Source organism: Rhinolophus ferrumequinum, chromosome 4 (assembly GCF_004115265.2).
Source record: "Rhinolophus ferrumequinum isolate MPI-CBG mRhiFer1 chromosome 4, mRhiFer1_v1.p, whole genome shotgun sequence".
NCBI lineage: Eukaryota > Metazoa > Chordata > Mammalia > Chiroptera > Rhinolophidae > Rhinolophus > Rhinolophus ferrumequinum.
Genome location: NC_046287.1, coordinates 8,572,605 through 8,592,380, shown reverse-complemented (window position 1 = coordinate 8,592,380; position 19,776 = coordinate 8,572,605). Strand labels below are relative to the sequence as shown.

At 36.5% G+C, this 19,776-nt stretch overlaps 1 protein-coding gene across 1 annotated transcript in view; it reads right to left on the bottom strand.

The window, feature by feature from the left end:
- VWA8 (von Willebrand factor A domain containing 8) overlaps positions 1 to 19,776 on the bottom strand; it is a 299,559-nt gene that overhangs the window by 75,410 nt on the left and 204,373 nt on the right. Inside the window, exons 36-37 of the mRNA XM_033104113.1 lie at positions 17,318 to 17,399; positions 14,407 to 14,608 (exon numbers count right to left, since the gene is read on the bottom strand). Coding sequence (XP_032960004.1) covers positions 14,407 to 14,608; positions 17,318 to 17,399 — 284 coding nt within the window. The remainder of the gene's footprint in view (positions 1 to 14,406; positions 14,609 to 17,317; positions 17,400 to 19,776) is intronic.

Below are 19,776 nucleotides of genomic sequence, written 5' to 3'. Positions count from 1 at the left end.
TCAGCAGAAATAATAATTCCAGCCAAATGAACAAGAAAAACCTGGAGCTATTTAAAGTTAATGATACAGTACAGCAGGACAGGTAGATAAGCATCAAATGACATAATAATAAAAAATCACTATAATTTTATTATTTTAGGCCCTGGTCAATGGCCAGGTGAAAAGTTATTTATCTATATCAGGTCAAATACTTAATGAGACTGATAGATTACAATGGATGATTTCTCTGTTGTAATGAAGAAAAATATTCAACGTATGTGGTGGCCATATTACCTCAGTTCTTTGTAGTTTTTTCCTCCAATATACATGGTTATGAATGATAGAACATTCTAGACTCTCTGAGAGGAGCAGAAGTGTGACAGCATCTTAAACTGATGAGCTGCAAATATTCAAGGTGCTCTGGACATCCATTTAAGAGGGTAGGTTAACTTGGTGAGTTGGTTAAACAAAAGTAGGTTAGAATGATTCTTTTGTATTAACAGGTTTACCTAAGTCAACAGGCAGTACTCAAAGAAACTGCCCCCCAAACAGTATTTTTACCAGTATAGAAAATCAGTGAAATTGGATTTACTTTTTTGTGCCATGAAGCAAGGAAGTACTCAAAAAAATGGCTGAAGCACGTCAAAAGGACAAGGGAAGTAGCTTCACGGGGCTCTCATTGGCTGAATCTGGAATAATTTGAGCATCAAAATAAATAAGAATGGCAGTGGACTAGAACCTATTAAATAAGATAGAAATCCATGAAGTCATACTATTAGGTTGGTGTAAAAATAATTGCAGTTTAAAAGGTTAAAAATAATGCCAAAAACTGCAATTACTTTTGCACCACCCTAATAATAACAAACAAGCAAGCAAACAAACAACAGTGCTCTTCCTTAGCTTGGAATGCCAACTAATAAATGTAGACGGAATGATGGAGTCAGAAAAAATTACCATTTGGCAACCACATGGCAATAACTGGTTCAGGCAAGAGTCATCAATGGGTGACAAAATTAATGGATGAAAGTTTGATGAGAAACAAGATATTTACATTGTCTTGAAATGTATACCCACAAATCCCATGTATTAATTATTAAGGGGAAAACAATAGTAACTTCCCAGGGGAGAAATACAGCGGAGATAACACCTTAACCCAATGTTCAAAGTTAATGTCACCAGCAATGGGACAAATTGACAGACAAACAGCATCACTAAGTAAGGTCTGTGGATTAGACACTGATGCTGTACCAATGTTAACGTCCTGATTTTTAGGTCTGTATTATGGTTAAGAGTATGTAGGAGAGTGCTTTTGTTTCTAATGAAATACTAAAGTGTTTAGAGGTAATGCGATATCAAGTCTACAACTAAGTTTTAAATGGCTCACGAAAAAAACATGTACAGAAAGAAAAATAAAAAGTTTTTAAAATGTGATTGGATTTGATGAAGGAAAACAAAAGGTTAAATTATTTGTCTACATGTGAGGATGTGAATTGTAAGTAGAGCTGAGATTTAAGGCTCTTAGGAGGGAATGTTTTGTTTTGTTTTGTTTTGTTTTCTATTGTTTTTATCAGCAGCTGCCCTTGGTGAACATATGCTCCTTTCAAATTTACCGAAGATTACAAGATATAGTGAAAAACTCAGAGATGGAAGAATCAAGACCTATTTTGTAAAGGAAATCCTACAGCAACTTTAGAAAGGTTATATACAGAGGTTGCCAACAAATGTATACGAGTTTTAAGAATACACTGTGTTAAAATTGTAATACAATGAAAGACGCTAGCATTCATTTGATTAACGCCATCTTTTGAGCAAACGTCATACCACACATTGCTACCGTAATTCAATTCAACTTTGACAAGCAATACATAGATAACATCTCTTAAAATGTGTACCTTGAGAGCAGTCCAGAGGCTAACCCCTGGCATCAAACCAGAGAGATGTGCAGCTGATTTTTAAATGTCTGAGTAGTTATGGGCTACAGAATAGGAAAAAGTATTGTATTTTAGCATCAAGAGAGCCATAGTACAGAATAGGAAAAAGTATTGTATTTTAGCATGAAGAGAGCCATAGTAACGATAATAGCTACCATGTATTGCTGTGAAATAGTCCTACATTTGTCGGATGTGCTATGGGTTAATTCAAACCAGACTTAGAACACATGAAATTGTTTGACATTTTGTCAGGGTTTCTCTTCCTGGGTGATGACTTATATGTAAATATAATGGCAGACTGGTTGAGGTAACGATGACTCACCACGAGTGCAACACTTTCCCCTTCTGCTTGCACAAAACCAGGGTAAGTTTTAGATTTTCCTGCTAGGGCTTTATAGGTGTTGTTCTTTATGGAAAGGATTACTCACCCCCCTCACCCCAGACCCGCAATGTGAAACGCAGGGCCTTTATCAGCCTTGCACTCGCCTCTTAAAACAGAAACATCTAAAAGAAAGAAAACAATGAAAGTTACCTATTATTCGTAAGTTCTTTTTGCTGGGAGGAAACACCCACTGTAATGCCATGAGAGCTTTGTCCAGGAAAACTAGACAATTTCATTGAGAACTCTGGCGACTGGAAAGTGTCATAAGAAGAGCACTGTCACTAGACCATTTCTGCCTTACATGTACTTAGAAAACCAAGTCTACCTATATTTCCGAGGCATTCACTCTAGGAATTAAAGGGAAGATAACATTAATGGATGTGCTATATCACCATTGGCCTAATTATCATCATAATTGGTAAGCGTCATGTTTCATGAATGTTATGCTAAGACTGAACCAAATAAACTTGATAATATTTATCAGATTATCATACCTCCCTGGGGTAGAGCCCCCAGTAAGCCCTACCCTAAAAGAAAGGTCCTTAGCTGTCACTTGGAAGTACTTGCTGAAATATTAAAAAGAATTTGAAAACACTTGGGGACTGTTGGGTTAAACAAGTTAAAGAGGTTTCTTTAGGTGGGACTTCTCAAAAGCAGATATTTACTATAATAATTGTAATTTCATCTGTAAGAGGCTCCTGAGTTATACAGTGTCTCCCAACAGCTTGAACATGGATTCCTTATTACAAAAGGGTTCTGAAACATCTGACTATCTCTCTTTCTAAAAGCATGGCTTACTCGTCCTGGTCATTTTGCATGATCTCTTTATTCTCCTTAGCACCTAACCACTTTCATTGTTTCACGTAAAACCTCCATGTTAAGATCATTGTAACTTTCTCGCTGGCTTCAAGTTTGAGTTCAATATCTCACCATTCCCACAAATTCGCATATTCAAAATGCCTAAACCCTATCACCTCTCCAACTTTCCTGATTCCTTCAATGATATGCCATTTTGCCCGACATCCAAACTAGAAATGGCCGTAATGCCTGCTTTCGTGTCCCATGTTCAGCCTTCCTCCATCATACCTGGCCGTCACCTCCGCCTCACAAGTTGCCCTGCTTCACTCAGGGTTCTTTTCCAAAATGAACATCACTACCAAGTCCATCTTCCTAATATAGCCTTCACTATTATAATTTTCCTATTCAGTGATCGTCAGCAGTTCCCGGACATCAGGAATCCAAAGACCTCACTGGGCCTTCACACAGCTTAGTTTGGCCTATTCTGGTGACCCTTATTGCACCACTCCCCAAACTTTGTTGTTTGTCTTAACTAAAATAATGCTGCAATGAACAGAGGGGTGCATGTATCTTTTCGAAGTAGTGTTTTGGATTTCTTCAGATAAATACCCAGAAGTGGAATTGCTGAATCATAAGGTACTTCTATTTTTAACTTTTTGAGGAATCTCCCAACTGTTTTCCATAGTGGCTGCACCAATTTGCAATCCCACCAACAGTGCACAAGGCATCCCTTTTTTCCACATCTCGTCAACACTTGTTTGTTGATTTATTGATGACAGCCATTCTGATAGGTGGTAGGTGATACCTCATTATGGTTTTAATTTGCATTTCTCTGATGATTAGTCATGTCGAGCATCTTTTCATATGTCTGTTGGCCATCTGTATGTCCTCTTTGTAGAAATGTCTATTCAGATTCTCTGCCCATTTTCTAAAATTTGATTTTTTTTTTTTTTGGTGTTGAGTGAATGTGTTAATAAATTTTGGATATTAACCCCTTATCAGATGTATCATTGGTGAATATCTTCTCCCATTCAGTAGGCTGTCTTTTCATTTTGTTGATGGTTTCCTTCCATGTGCAAAACTTTTTAGTTTAGTTTTTAGTTTATTTTTTCAGTTTATTTTTAGTAATTTTTTCTTTTGTTTCCTTTGCCCGAGGAGATATATCAGAAAAAGTATTATTAAGAGCAATGTCTGAGAGTTTATAGCCTATGTTTTCTTCTAGGAGTTTTATAGTTTTGGGTCTTACATTTAACTATTCAAACCATTTTGAGTTTATTTTTGTATGTAGTGTAAGAAGGTGGCCTAGTTTCATTTTTTTGCATGTATCTGTCCAGTTTCCCCAAAACCATTTATTGAACAGACTGTCTTTACCCCATTGTATATTCTTGCCTCCTTTGTCATAAATTAATTGACCACATAGGTGTGGGTTTATTTCTGGGCTCTCTATTCTGTTCCACTGACCTATGTATCTGTTTTTATGCCAGTACTATGCTGTTTGGATTACTATGGCCTTGTAGTATATAGTTTGATATCAGGTAGCATGATACCTCCAACTTTGTTCTTTCTCAAGATTACTTTGGCTATTCTGAGTCTCTTGTGGTTCCATACAAATTTTTGGATTATTTGTTCTAGTTCTGCGAAAAATGCCATTTGATAGGGATTGCACTGAATATACAGATTGCTTTGGGTAGTATGGACATTTTAATGATGTTAATTCTTCCTATCCATGTGCACAGTATATGGTTCCATTTATTTGTATCTTCTTCAATTTCTTTCTTCAATGTCTTGTAATTTTCCAAGTGTAGGTCTTTTATCTCCTTGGTTGAATTTACTCTTGGTATTTTATTCTTTGATGCAATTGTAAATGGGATTTTTTTTCTTAATTTCTCTTTCTGATAGTTCATTATTAGTGTATAAAAATGAAACCAATTTCTGAATATTAATTTTGTATCCTGCTACTTTACTGAATTCATTTATCAGTTCTAATAGTTTTTAGTATCATGCTATCTGCAAATGACAGTTATACTTATGGTTTTCCAATTTGGGTACTTTTTATTTTCTTTTCTTGTCTGATTGCTATGGCTAGGACTTCACATGGGTCTATTTCTGAACACTATTCTGTTCTATTGATTATGTGTTTATACTTTTGCCAACAGCACATCGTCTTGATTATGGTGACTTTACAGTAAATCTTAAAAATGGGTAGTATGATTCCTCTAACTGTATTGTTCTTTAAAAAAATTGTTTCAGCTATTTTAGTTTCTTTGTCTTCCCATACAAATTTCAGAATCAGCTTGTCTATAGCTATATAAAAAAAAATCCTGCTGGGATTTTGTTTGCAATTGAGTTGAATTTATACATTAATTCAGAGGGAACTGAATTCCATACTTTCTTATTTCTCTTTCCTGTTCGAATAACTTTTAATACCTCTGTTTCTCCCTCGGCACAAACTTTGGGCAGAGGGATTTCCCATTTTCCCGTTTTTTCTTTTCGTTTTTGTTTAATCATATTGGAAAGTACTTTAGCTCGGGACTGTTCCTCTCTGTCCAGTAGATATGCAGGTACTGCTCCTTGTGGAATCTTTTCATCATTCTTTTGTTTGGTGTTTCTCTTTTCATGCATCTTGATAGTCTTTTTCATCTGTATTTTCTCAGCCTGATGCTGTTTATAGCAGAGTTTAGCTTTGAGACCAATCATCTTTTTTGCCTTCTTTGAATGTTCATGAGCCTCTCAACCTTCCTTCTTTCTCTTTTTCTCATGGTAATCCAAACGATATCCATAGCGCTTGTGGTGTAACTCAACATGTTCATTTTGTGGCATGGTTACGACAGCCCAGACGCCAGGTGCAGTCCCCGGGGCGCCAAGAAGCTCTCAACTTCTGGGTCTCAGAAACTCGTGAGCCGACGCCCGAATTCCTACTTATTTTTAATTTTTGTCAACGTAACAAATGTAAATGGTTTAATAAGTCAAGTAGTACTACAAGATGTATTAACAAAAGCATCAATCCTTTGCTCTACCAACTCTGCCCTTAGTTCTTTTTCCCTAAAGGTAACCACTTTCACTCTGCTCACTATGTTTTCTGCTATAAATCTTCATATTTTAAACTAACATTTTTATATTATCTTTATTTTTAAATTTCAGATATTATCTACTGACTTCCTACTTTGAAAGATGAGAATTATTTTATCTCTCGCACTTTGAACACACATTTCCTTCCCCTTATCCTCCTAATAGACTGCTGTCATAAACTTTGGTTAAATCAATAATGTTTATTATTACTACATATGTATAGTAATATATATTACTATATGTAGTAATGTGTCACTATATATTTCAAATTATAATACATATATTACTAGTACATAGTTGTATATACTATTGTATACTATTACTATAATTTTTCATTTTCCCCACTAATCAATGTATTACTAATATACATTTTAAATAAATTCTTAGCTCTACTTTATGTATCTGTCACTAATTGTTCCCCAATTTCTCTAACAGAGCTGTGAACTCCTCTCAATATTGTCAGCCTATCACATTGCCAGCTCCTTTTTCTTAAATTCAACATATCCATTCTTATGATATGGACAGAGTGGGAGCTCTGTGTCTTTCCACTTAGCTCTGAGTGGTTGTTTTCAGGCCTGGTGCACAGCTGTCACCTAGAACATCGTATCACCATCATACCCGGAATCACCTTTGCCTCTTCCTCAGCTAAAAACCATTCTTTCCACCACCCATGTCTTCCTCTTTCTTAGTTTACTCACTCCTTTCAGTGAGAGCACATCATGCAGTAGCTCCCCGAGAAAGAATGTAAGTTTTTTGAGATTTGCATGTTCAATAATGTTTTAAGTTTACTCTTCTGCTGGATTAATAGCTTGGCTGGGTATGAATTCTGGGTTGGAAATAATTTTCCCTCTAGCTTCCAATGCTGCTGTTGAGAAGCACTGTGCCATTAGAATTTCTAATACATTTCATACAATCTGTTGCTCACTATCCCCAACTTGGAAGTTTTCAGCATTATCTCTTTACGCATGAGTTTCTAAAATGTTATCTGGATATGCTTTTGGGTGTGTGTGTTTTCCCTTTGCTATATTGAACACCTGTTCTTTAGTTCACTGAAAGTTTCTTAATTACTTTTTGGGTCATTTCCTGCCCTTTTACTTTTCCTTTCTGGAATTCTTATTAATCAGATAAAACTTTATCTTTTCTTTTCTATTTTTAATGCTTTTGTTTTTTTGTGAGAATTCCCTAATGTCCTACCCTTTCTATTGAATTTATTTCTGCTACCATTTTTTTTTTTTTAATTTCCAAGAGGTCTTTCTTATTCTTTGAAGGTTCCTGTGTTAAAATACCGTCCTGTTTTTTTTAATGATTATAATATTTTCTATTACCTTTCTGAGAGTATCAGTCATCATTTTGTAAAATGTTTTCTGCTTTCTGTACCATCTCTATTTTTTCTGTTCATTTGTTTTGATTTTCATTTTTTATATAAGAAGCTATTCGTATTTAAGAATAAGGTGTTAGAAAGTAGACTGAAAGCTTTTCTACATAAAAGCAGGGTTTGTCAACAAGTGGGTCTCACTGTAAGGTTATTAGAAAGGAACCTCCAAATGTCAGCATCAGAAAGGCTTTTCTCTTGGGCATGTCAGTTTCCAGAAAGGATTTTTCCAACCTCCTCCTCAAGGGGTACAAATATGGATGCAGACTTTCACTTTATCTTCTTGTTGGCTACGTGGTCTTACTCCTGCCCTAAACTATGCAAATTTCCATTATAGTTCCTGTCCTTTGTAAGGGTAGATGTGAGCCAGCTACCCAAGTTCATAAGATGGAAGAGAAATACCTGGATGTCTCCATGGCCTCTATATAGACTGAATTAATCTTCCAATTTTCAGTGCCACCGCACACTGCAGCCTTCAAAGGTACATGGGGTCTTCAAGTCCTGATGTGTGATGGGCTTCCGCAGAGTAAAGCACCTTGTATCTTGTTGGCTTCCCCATCTGGAGAAATGGACTGCAGCTTTCTCCAGTCACAAACTCAGTTACCACCCACCCACCTATTTTCTATCCTTTAAAGTGTTGTTGCCATCCTGCTATTGTTTTGTCTCCAGTGCTCTTTGCCCTTGTGGGTTTTCTACCTTTGTTTCTTGTATCTTCTTTGATTCTTTATCACTTTTTTTTACAGGAATTTTGGTAAGAAGCGAGACTAATCTCCTGTATTTGATTTGTCAGGAGTCCCTACCCCCCACCCACCTTTCTTAAAAACCAGGTTCAGGTATTAATTCATTTTGGAACCCCTTCCAAAGATAGAGTTAAGTTATTCTGTGCTATCCTCTGATCCTTTAATCATGCTTTCATCACTTTCTTCACCATACTGCAGCGTAATTTATTTGGTTATAGCTCTACCAGACTGTAAGTTCCCTGGGTCTGTACCAGTATCTATTTATTTCTTTATCGTGGCAATTCTGGGTGCTCAACAAAAGTTAAATAAATGAATGAGTGGGTAGAACTACTCAAGGAGAGAGGTCAGAGATGGGACCTGTAGTCTGAACTTGTAAGGAAACAGAAAATAAGAAGAGAAACATTCCTAGAATGCTATATGGAGAGACAAAAGAGCACTGCATACAGAAAAACTAAGAAAGACAGCTCCAAAATTGACTTGCTCTCTATTTTTCTCAGGACTCAGACTAACGAGTATGTGTATTTTTCTGTGTGTTTTTTGGTCCTGTTCTAATTTGTCTTTTGAGTAAGGCTGAACATGATAATCCCCTGCTGACAATTGTCCTAGCACTGATTTCCTGTGTTTCCTCAAGCTGACAGCTTTAGGCACAGACCGTTTTTTCAATTCCTTTTTTGGGCCCAACAAAACTTCTTCCAAACAGGATTATAAACAAACCTCCCATTTTAATTCTAGAATAGATGCTGAATTACATAACTTGTTAGGTCATTATTTAATATTCAGTGTTTGGGTAACATTCCTTCATTTTAATTTGGCTTTGTTTCCATACAAGCATTAAAGAATTCTGTAGTCCAATATTACATGAATTCTAAGTTTTTAACTTTTTCTCTCTTTTTATTTGTTGACTGAGTATTTACTTTGTGTCAGGCATGAATGCATTCATTCTTACAAAAACTTTGCAAGGTACGATGGTATTATCTTTATATTATGATTGGAAAGTGAGTCTTAGAAAGAACATGTTGCTTGCCAAAGACCACATACAAAGTGGAACACGGATTCGAATCTAGAGTTGACCACTTCAAATTTTATGCTCTTAAAGAACAGGTAATACTGCCTGTGAATAAAATTACAATTCTATTTATTTCTTCTGCCATTGTGATGGGTTGACTTTACATGAATTTTATATATACATATGTATATATATATGTATCATATATCAAATTTATCATATATATATATCACACACTCACACATGAAGTCAATAAACTAGAGCCATTGATTAACATATTCATTGCATTTGACATTTCAATCTATAACTGATATATTACAGAGTGAATTTGTTTTCCTTATACTTTAAATATATATCGCTAAGATTCCTTCTTGCTGATTGTATTGCTAAACAATATGTACTGTGGCTGCATGAACCCATGAGTGTCATCCTACTTGAGAGTGGATTTCTCGAATTCTTCGCTCAAACCAAATTTGTGGTTTAAGAAGAGCCCTGTCAATTGGTAACTGGATAACTGCAGGCTTCCACATTTCCCAGAGATAACATGATACATCTCGTCTGTGTCCTCAATACCCTTTTCCCTTTTCTTTTGTCTTTCTCTTGCCTTATCCACATTTATATTGCCTCGTTTCTGAAAGGTCTTAAGTTAGGTAACTGTTTAAATTCTCCCTGGGGAGTTGAAGGCTTAATCAGGCTGGTAGGATGCTGGAGCCAGATTGTACCAGTTTGAGAGCTGACTGTTAAACATTCAGGAATTTTGGAAGCAGACTCTTAATCTTGAAAATAGCTTGGTAGCTTGAAAACACGGAGGTAGTATTTACACCATGGAAATTGGCAAACATAAACTGCCCCACCCTCACCCCCAGGGAGCTGGTTCATCATCTCACCACTGGTTATCATGCTCTCCAGGAATCCTCCATTTCATTAGGTGCTCCTGAAAACCTTATTCAAAATCTAGATTCAAAAAGAAGTTCTATGGCTGGGATTTCTCTAACAGGAATAACACAATGGAAAAATCCTTTGAGGCATTGCCCTAGTGTTACTATACAGGCAAATAGCTAGACCATTTTACGAAAACCAGCTCTATTGACACACTGCTAAGAGATATGGTGGGAAATTATAATTTTTTTTTCAAAAAGCATTGCCCTTCTGGGCCAAGGAAGATTCTGAAAGACATGTGCACATATAACAGCCCTACAAAATTTGTATTGTCCTATAACAATGATCCACTGAATCAGACTGTAAAGTATTTTCAGAGTTACTGATGAAAGCAAAGGATAAAGCACAGGAGTGGACTCTGCTCCTTAAAAAGAAGAAAGAATTGCAAACCTCCACAGAGGAGATAACATAGCCTGTACAGTGAAAAACGAAATTCATGAATAGAGAATTAAATAACCTAGTGGCTTCCAAAGCTGAAAGTAGGCCTTAACATCTTACCAAGATCTCAAAAAATCATAACTGTTGGACTAGTGGTTACAGAAAAGACCAGGCTTAGTTACCTAAGTACCGTAAGCAATGTTTGCTCATATTCCTAGAAATCCTTCTTTGAAACGGGTAGAGGATAAGTGGTGCTTAATACAAATGAGGTATCTTTTCTATGTGTTTTTTTATGCCTCTCTCTATTTTCAAATATTCACTGTGTCTGTATCAGGCACTATCTTAACTATAAAAAATGAATAAACCACACTGTATTTCAGAGCGTTCTATCAATTTTTAAAGTATATAGTTAATGAAGTACTAGTCAAAGGCCTCAAAAAGACTCTACCTGTAAAATATAAGAGATTTAGTTTCTGATTAGTTCACTGCAATTAGAAAACAGCATTTGAAAGCTCTAACCTTTTAGACTTTTTGCTCCCACAAGAATAGTCACCAGGAACATTTTAGATGAGATGGTTTGATTTCTGACGAAAACTGTGGTGTAGTTTTAATATCCTTGTTGGGAGAAATCCAAATTAAATAAAAATATACAAAACTAAATAAAAATGTACAAAAAGTCTGCTTTATAGAGAACAGTAGGAAGCACAGTCAGAAGAATTTTGGGTATAATTAACCCAGGCTTCTGAAAATCTGGAGTCTAAAAGTAATAAAAATGGATTCTTAAGAAAGGGCTCTTAGAACCACAGTTATAGTGATACTTTGTTGTTGTAGTTGTTTAGTATAAGAAAAACACATGTTCCTACCAAAACATGTAAAATTAGTGAATACATGTATATGCCGATCTTAATCTTAATATATACTCTCTTGCATTCTGAACTCATTAAAAAAACTATCAATGAATTCATTAAACAAAAATTCAAAGCAACAATGGCTTCAGAGCTAGTAACACTAGAGGCCTGAAATGTAGCAAAGAAATAAAGGATAGTGATAAAGCATGCGACTTTATCTAAATGTTAGGTTGGTGCAAAAGTAATTGCGGTTTAAAAGATTAAAAATTGCAAAAATCGCAATTACTTTTGCACCAACCTAATATAAACAGTTCCTTTGATACCAGGCAAAGGAATTAGGGAAAATTGGGGTCAATAAGTTGTGGACGTCGTGGAAGGTGGTTTGCTTGGCCTTCACTGCAGACCTAAAGGACATCTCAGGACCAACAGGAACCATCAAGACAGGCCTGTGTAAACCTCCCATACCAACAGGTGTGGGGCTGCCTCAAATGACCGGAGTGCAAACCAGGCCTTTTCATTTCTACGGTGGAAAGTAAGTCCATTTGGCCACTAGATGGAGATCAGGTTACTCTGCCAGCGAGAGGGGAAGCAGCTGCAGTCAGCAGGTAAGTATGGTAGGAGAACCCAGTCTTTCCTCACTCAATACTTTGAATCAAGCTCCAAAACCAGGAGCAGACCTGTGTTGAATAAAGTGTCCATAAAGGAGGAACAGCTTGAAGACAAATTTTTGCTTGTTGTTACCATTGCCCCTGGAATAATTCCTATTTCGATTCTGTTGTATAAACTACTCGTAAATAACAACATGAACTGTTCTAAATAAGAGTGACTAATTATGCTGTTTCATTATTTACGAAGCAGTGAGAAGGAAGAAGCGCGATATGACCAAAAATTAAAACAATTGCAGACTATTCAGACAATGAATCCTGTCTACTTAGACATAAAGATATGATCATGATGTGTTTCTCAGTTTGAATCTGTGTTAAGTATACATTTTCAATATCAACTGAAATGGATCAGGGAATAGCAGAGATGCAAGGAGAATGTTAGATAGCTCCTAATCTAATTTTCCAAATGGAACTATCATTCACTTCTGACTTATGTAACTTTATTACTGAATAAGTCTTATTTCTGTTAGAGCTGAACACTGAACTGGAGACATAAAGTTATACATTTTCTGGAAAATGTTTTGTTTGGGAAAGGAACAGATATTGCCCTGCATAATACAGCCAAATATTTTGTTTATTTTTGAGATGCTAGATACTTTCATTCTGTTCATTTTTAACTTAATCATATATATTCATTCAACAAGTACTTATTCAGTGACATGCAAACTGAATAATTTGTGACAGTTTCAAAGAATTCCATGTGCTATAAAATAGCTTTACTGACTCATGTAATTTAGTGTATATGAATGTGAGCATAAACAAACCTACTAATTGCCTGTTGTGTATCAGTCATTATGCGAGGAGCTGGGAATACAAAGATGTACAACAGAGTCAGAGAAGACACTGGGGAGAGAAAAGCTACATGGCTAAAACACAAACGGGATAATTTGTGCAGCAGTCGAGACCAGTTACCAAAATCATGAGTAAAAATCCTTTTTAAAGTTCTGCTATAAAAGATAAACTTAATAGGCCACATATCTTGACCATAGGAAAAACATGACCTTTGATATCTGTAACACATGAGAAATGAAAATAAAATAGAAATTAAATAAAATATAATTGTATTTATAAATACAATAGTATTTACTATCAGGCATCAATCACTATAATGAAAACAGGAGCTTAATTAAAAGGGAGAAGAAAGTAATGTTTAGAATAATAAAAGAAATAGAACCATAGCTGATTAATTTTCTAATTATTGCTAAGGATAGTGACCCCCACTCAGTCTGTTGCTGTGATAAACCCACTGCACTTAGTGACATGTTTATTTTAGAGCTATATATTTGTTTCAGCTTAATTAAATTAACATATTCATACCATTTCAAAAGGATTTCAGGTTGCTTGCCTACATTGGTTTGTGACTTTCAAAATGTTCCTACAAGCTTTTAAGAATCTACGAGAAATACGTATTATTCATTCACAAATACGTATATTTCTCCTTTAAGGAAATCACAAAAATAGCCATATAAAATAGTAATTATTAATCAGGTATTAATGGGATAGTTTGTGGAAATTTCTTATCTGGTTAATTAGCTCTTTGCAGAGCAGCACAGCTGGCAGAAACCTACCTCTCTTTTTGCTGGATAAAAATGAAATGTAAACAAGGAAGGTTTCTTCTAAAGATTAAAATAAATAATTACAAATAAATCCTTTTATGATACCCGTTAGTATTTATGCCTTCCTCACTGTTTACATTAGTTCCAGACAACAGCTAGGTGACTGAGTCATTTCTGGAGTTTTCTCTTTGGTGATCTGTTCCCATATTTCTTTCCAGTGCAGGACTGGCTCTACTTATCGTGACTGCTAAACTAGTATTATCTGGAAATGAGGGAGTTGGTAAAAACACATCTCTACAGGATGCATAACTGCATAACTGCTTATCTTCTCTTCTCTAAAGGTTTTGGCCTTATAATAATGCGTGTTAGATTGTCGGTATTTCTATTTCCTAGGTAGCAAGTAGAGATGCTGACGATGGTAGTAAAAGTGAGGACAGATGCACAGGTGGTGCTGGAAACTGATTAATGCTTGGAAGTTAAAAAGTGAAAGTTGATTGTATTCAAATGTTGTGATTTGAGGAACCTGTGTATTTAAGCACTGACAGGAAAAGAAGGGCACATTTTTCACCTTTTTACTATCTAGATGGATAAGATTTGTCTTTTTTCTGAGACCAAAATTTATTTTAGCCTCTTAAGCAACTGTGTTTCGGGGTTGGGTGACAAGTTTTCATGACAGTGACATTTAGAATGAAATTTACACCCGAACGTGCACCCTTTAGAGGTAAGGTCAGTTCAAGTGGTACCTGCATATGTCTGTCGTCTTGTCCAATCATGTTTCTCCATTCTGTGAGTGAGCGCTGCAGATGTTCAAGTCCAGTTTCCCAAAGCCTGATGCGACCTCCCATATCAACAGTGACAACACCACCTTTGCCCCATTCAGCGAGCAGGGCATCGGTGTCCGAAATAGTGGACAGCCACGTGGTATATGGGGAGAGAGACTCTGATCTGAAAAAGAAATCACAGTGTCCAACCATTTGGCTGTCAGGTAACAAAGCAACTTGAACTTGAACCTGACTCAGGTTCATTACATTTGCCATAAGGAATTCCGATAGCAAGCACATTTAAAGATAAAATGCCAAGAGATCCATCTGTAAGGAAAAAAATGCACATGTATTTATTGGTTTTCTACATTTTCCTGTGTCTTTGGACCCCAGGTGACATTCGTATTCACTGTGGGAAAGACGGAAACTCTAAACCTACTCAGACATCACAAATGTGCATTGCTGGGCTCTCTTTAGGGTCTCAGGTCAGCACTGAAACTGGTGTTTGGTTTATGTATTTCAACTGTGTTTGTGTTTGATAGTTTGCCTTTTCTAACTTAGAAAGTTACACAGTTCCTTTTATCGTAAGGAACTTATGTATTTCTTGTATTGTATATTTCATCCATATACATATTTCCTTTATTTTATATTTCTGATACTTCTATAGTCATTTCTAGAAACACAACTTTTGCCTAGAAGAGTCGATTGCATACATATTTTTTTATCTGAGTATAGCTCTTACTATAGAAAAAACATAGATTAGAAATTGTACGCCTGAAATCTATGTATAATAACTTTACTAACAATTGTCACCCCAATATACTTTTATTAAAAAAAAAATTCTAACTACCAGTGTCGGCTCTCTGAATACATTTGATAGTTACTATATGAACTAAACAGTCTAAAGGGATGGTCTGATCAGATAATAAAAACATAAACTATCAATGTTGATCTGGTAAAATCACAAAACCACTATGTATGAGGTAGACTCTTACAACATACTAAAAATAAACCAATACTATTTTGACCTTTTTTTTTTTTTTTCCAGTCTGCCTTAGTAGATATTAAAACACAGTGTAACAAAGCCAGCTCCTCTGGAACACAGAAGCCTTAGAAAATGTTTATATGAAGAGGATGACACAGTACGATGGGATCCAGTGTTTCAGGACAAGTTTGCAGTACTAGCAGGACTCAAAGATGGTAACATTTGATATAACACAGGATTGATCTCACGGTGCTCTGCCGAAAATATTTGCCTTGGGAAAAAATCAGTAGGTACAGATGGTGAGGTAAAGGGCTATTCAAGAATAATGAAATGTATCCACGTGAAAGTGTGATGTTTGAAATTCTTCCAAGAGCACTCAAGATGTATGTGTCTAATGACTGCCCTATCTACTGGCTGCACATTTAACTTTCCACCTTAAAACTTTAAATGTAAAGGGCAATTTCGTCAATATGTCAAAAAAAATAAAAGTACTGAAGAAATCACAGTTTTACGACAATTTGTACACCAGAGCTAGAATCTCTTCTCTACTTAAAAAAAAAAAAAGTTCCCTTTAAACATAATAACAAGGTCTTTAAGGAACATATAATTATAGTAGAGTGAAACCTAGATTAATATACACCCACATCCAAGACCTAGGCAGTATCATTTTATAAATGCAAAAAAACACAGAACTTTGAGGGAAAATACTCAAATTTTACTGAGGGCAAACTTGATGTTTTCATTTTGGTTCTGCAGTTACATATAATTTTACTGAATTTTCTATTATTTGAAGTTAGCCATCAGATGAAAAATTCCTGATATCCTGCACAGTGCTAAACCTAGCAGCAAAACTGAAATCCAGATGGGTTGTTCTCTTGGATTACATATATGCCAAAATATGACAATAGTTAATCTCAAGAGAAACTCAGGATACACTGACAATAAACAGACTCTAAATCATGTGGCGAGTCCATTTAAAATGTGGCAAGTCCAAATTGAGAAGTTCTGTAAGTGTAAAATACACACTGGATTCCAAAGAGTTAGGAGAAAGAAGGAATGTAAATAATCGCATTAAAATTCTTACATTGAATACATGTGGAAATGGTAATATTTGAGATACACTGGATTAAATAAAACATGATTAAAGATAACTTCACTTGTTTCTTTTTACTTTTCTAATGTGCTTACTAAGGAATACAAAGTTACGCATATGGCTCTTACTATATTTCTATTGGACAGCGCAGCTCTAAATGAATTATGGCGACCAGCGGGCACTGGTTACAGATACAGTTGTTCTTCCAGATGTTCTTCCTACAGCAGGTGTAACACACAGTTCATACAGAAAATTAAAAGAGAAAAACATTGATTTCTCCTTTTGTATCTTCAGTGTACAGGCTTTGGTTCCACCACTGGGCAATAATAAAAGCAGTGAATGGTTATAAGTTCTGGAATCCTCTGACTACTGTGTGGCCTTCACGATTGTAAATACAGAGTGACACATTTGAAACCAACATTAAACAAATACCATTTAGGTGACCTCGACATTTGGAACACATTTACCTCAGAAGACTACTATATGAAGTTAATAAGTATGAAAATTTCTGCAACACGAAAAATGCTCTCAGATCCAGAAAACTTTATCATTAGGACAGAACAACAAAAGAGAAATGAAGACTTGGAGGCTGATAGATTTATATCTATGTAACATTTGAACATTTCACCAACATGAAAATAAAAATGGCAGTAAGGCCTGCAGAGAACAGTGAGACATAAACCAACTGTAACTGAAAAAAAAGGGCTTGTTAGTTAAGGAAGCAAAATGCACACATTTATTCAGAGTACTTGGTAAGAATTCACTCAGTTTTTTATTTGACATACAAGCTAAGAACAAAGGTAGAAATGGATTACCTGGGAATAGGGATATATCGGAGTTTCTTTGATTGAAGATCAGTGACTTCAATATAACCAGCTGTGTATGGAGGGGTAACATCTGCAAATAAATCATGACATGAGCCGAGAATTAAATTACCACAGGATAAAAGTAAGACCAAAAAAAAGCATGAATGCCGCTGACAGTGGAAGGAAGTTACCAGTACCTGTGGCGGGCTCACCTGATGAGGTCCGGAGCCAAGCCCAGGGTCACGGCTGGACTCCAGTGACTTATGTTTTGGTCAGGGAAATACAAAGCTTGTCAAGTCCATGCGTTATCGGGCCGTGATTCTTTACTGTCAGAAAATACCCTAAGTTGTCTCCATTGTCTTTGAGAGTTTCTCAAGATGGCTCAATGTTTTAGCACTTTAAAATGTTTCATCATCTGAATTCTGTTTTCCTTCTTGGGAAGTCACTACCACGGTAGTATAATATGGTGGAATCAGTACCCACTTTGTAATCAGACTGACCTGCTGTGAAATCCTGGCTCTGCCATTTCCTAATTGTGTTTTATGTGGGTCAAGTTAGTGATCGCTCTGAGCCCTGCTTTTGTCATTGGCACAAGGGGGTTAACAGCGGCATCTGGACATCGTAAACGTTCTGAGGATTAGATGAATTTAGTCATGACAAAGGGCCTCGTTGGTAGTTGCCCAGCATACAGCAGCAGTTATTATTAGGGCCCTAGAATACAGGAAAAGATGAGGTGCCGGTGGGGCCGTGGGGTGAGGACTCTGGGTCATGAAGAATATGAAAAAATGGGGAAGGAGATGGTTTGACAACAGCCCTGAAGTTGTTTCCCAGCAGATTCCAGGGGTTTCCTGAATTCTTTCCCACCATCACCTGCGTCATCACTAGCTGCCACCACTGTGTGTCAGTAACTCCGCTTAGTCTTTACAAGTAGTATTTTTAATACTGACAACAACCAAGCCTTGGATTCCTGGTGGAGAGCTGTGGAAGTCAGGGTTTACAGAAGTCACATAACACGGTGGCTTGTTTGCGGCAACACAGCTCTAGAGTAATGGAGACGGACTTCAAACGCGGGCCTTTCTGGCTCTGAAACCTGTTCTGTCTACCACTCCCCACACCTCCCAGTATTTGAGCTGGCCCTAGGGCAGCAATAATTCTTAAAATAGCCCCATTTTTACAAAACCTGAGCCACTGCTGTTTCTTTAAAAAAAAAAAAAAAACTTCCCCTACACAGAACCCATACTTTCAAAGATTTTTATCTATCTATCTATCTATCTATCTATCTATCTATCTATCTATCTATCTATCTATCTATCTATCATCTATCTATGCATCCATCCATCTCTTCTTATGATTTAAGATTTGAATGAGACATCCAAAATGTCCACACTGAATTTATCAAATGTAGTTTACAAAAGAATAAGAAACTTGGCATTTTTATGTCATGTTTGCAGTTGAAGGTTTTTCTGTAGGCCATCTGAAAAACTAAAATATCTCTTATTTATTCAACAAACATGGTTGAGCTTACTTTGCAACGAAGCACTGGGGACAGAGAGGAAAGAGATGAGGAGCCCGCAGCACAAAGAGGAAAGTTCTTTAAAAACAAAACAAAACATTGTGGGCCCTTGGGGACTTGAAAAGAATTCCAGGGTGGGAGTCCTAGGCCTGCGGCCAGGTATGAGCTGCAGAGCAGGGCAGGGAGTGGTCTCAGGGGACACAGGGGTCAGCAGAAGGGAAGGTATTGTGCAGGGAAAGCAGAGGTAAGAAGAGAGAGTTACTATGGTAATCTGACCGCAGAGCAGGACTGGCTGTCCCCAGATGTCCGTTTGTACAAAACGAACACGCTTCTCCTAAGTCGTGCACTTGTCTGCATTGCAAATGCTGCCTGGGATATAAGGTCAATCTTGGATAAAGTTTTGCAGCATATATCATTTTTGACAGCTCCTGCTGCTAAGAGCTAGCTGAAGTCGATTGAATTATTTATAGACCCAGGCTCTTTGCCAAAAATGACCAGTTATTAAAGCAGCTGGGATGGCTCGAGCTGCTTAGCTTTTTGGCTTGCCACTCACAGGCACTTTATCGTAAGCAGCAGTATTAAGTCGAGCTACTGCCATTAGCGCTTTCAGACGACCTGTGAAAGCAAAGTAAGCCATCTTACTTCAAAATATCTTTTTTCTACATTTCCCTTTTCTTTCTCCCTGTGTAAATTAACTCCATGGCATAAAGAGGGTGAGAAAATTCAGTAATGGCCGTTTCTATTTCAAGAAGGAGAAAGCAAGAATTTTACTCCTGGGACTGAAATATATTTTCACGGATCAGAAAAGGCAAAAAACAAACAAACATACAACCAAAAAAACCAAGGGTGGTGGTAGTGGTAAGCACTTGAAAAATAATCAGAATTGAGGTTTACTGATTTGAAAATAAATCAGCTCCGAGTACATGATTGAATTAAGGAAGTGAAACCGTGGCCA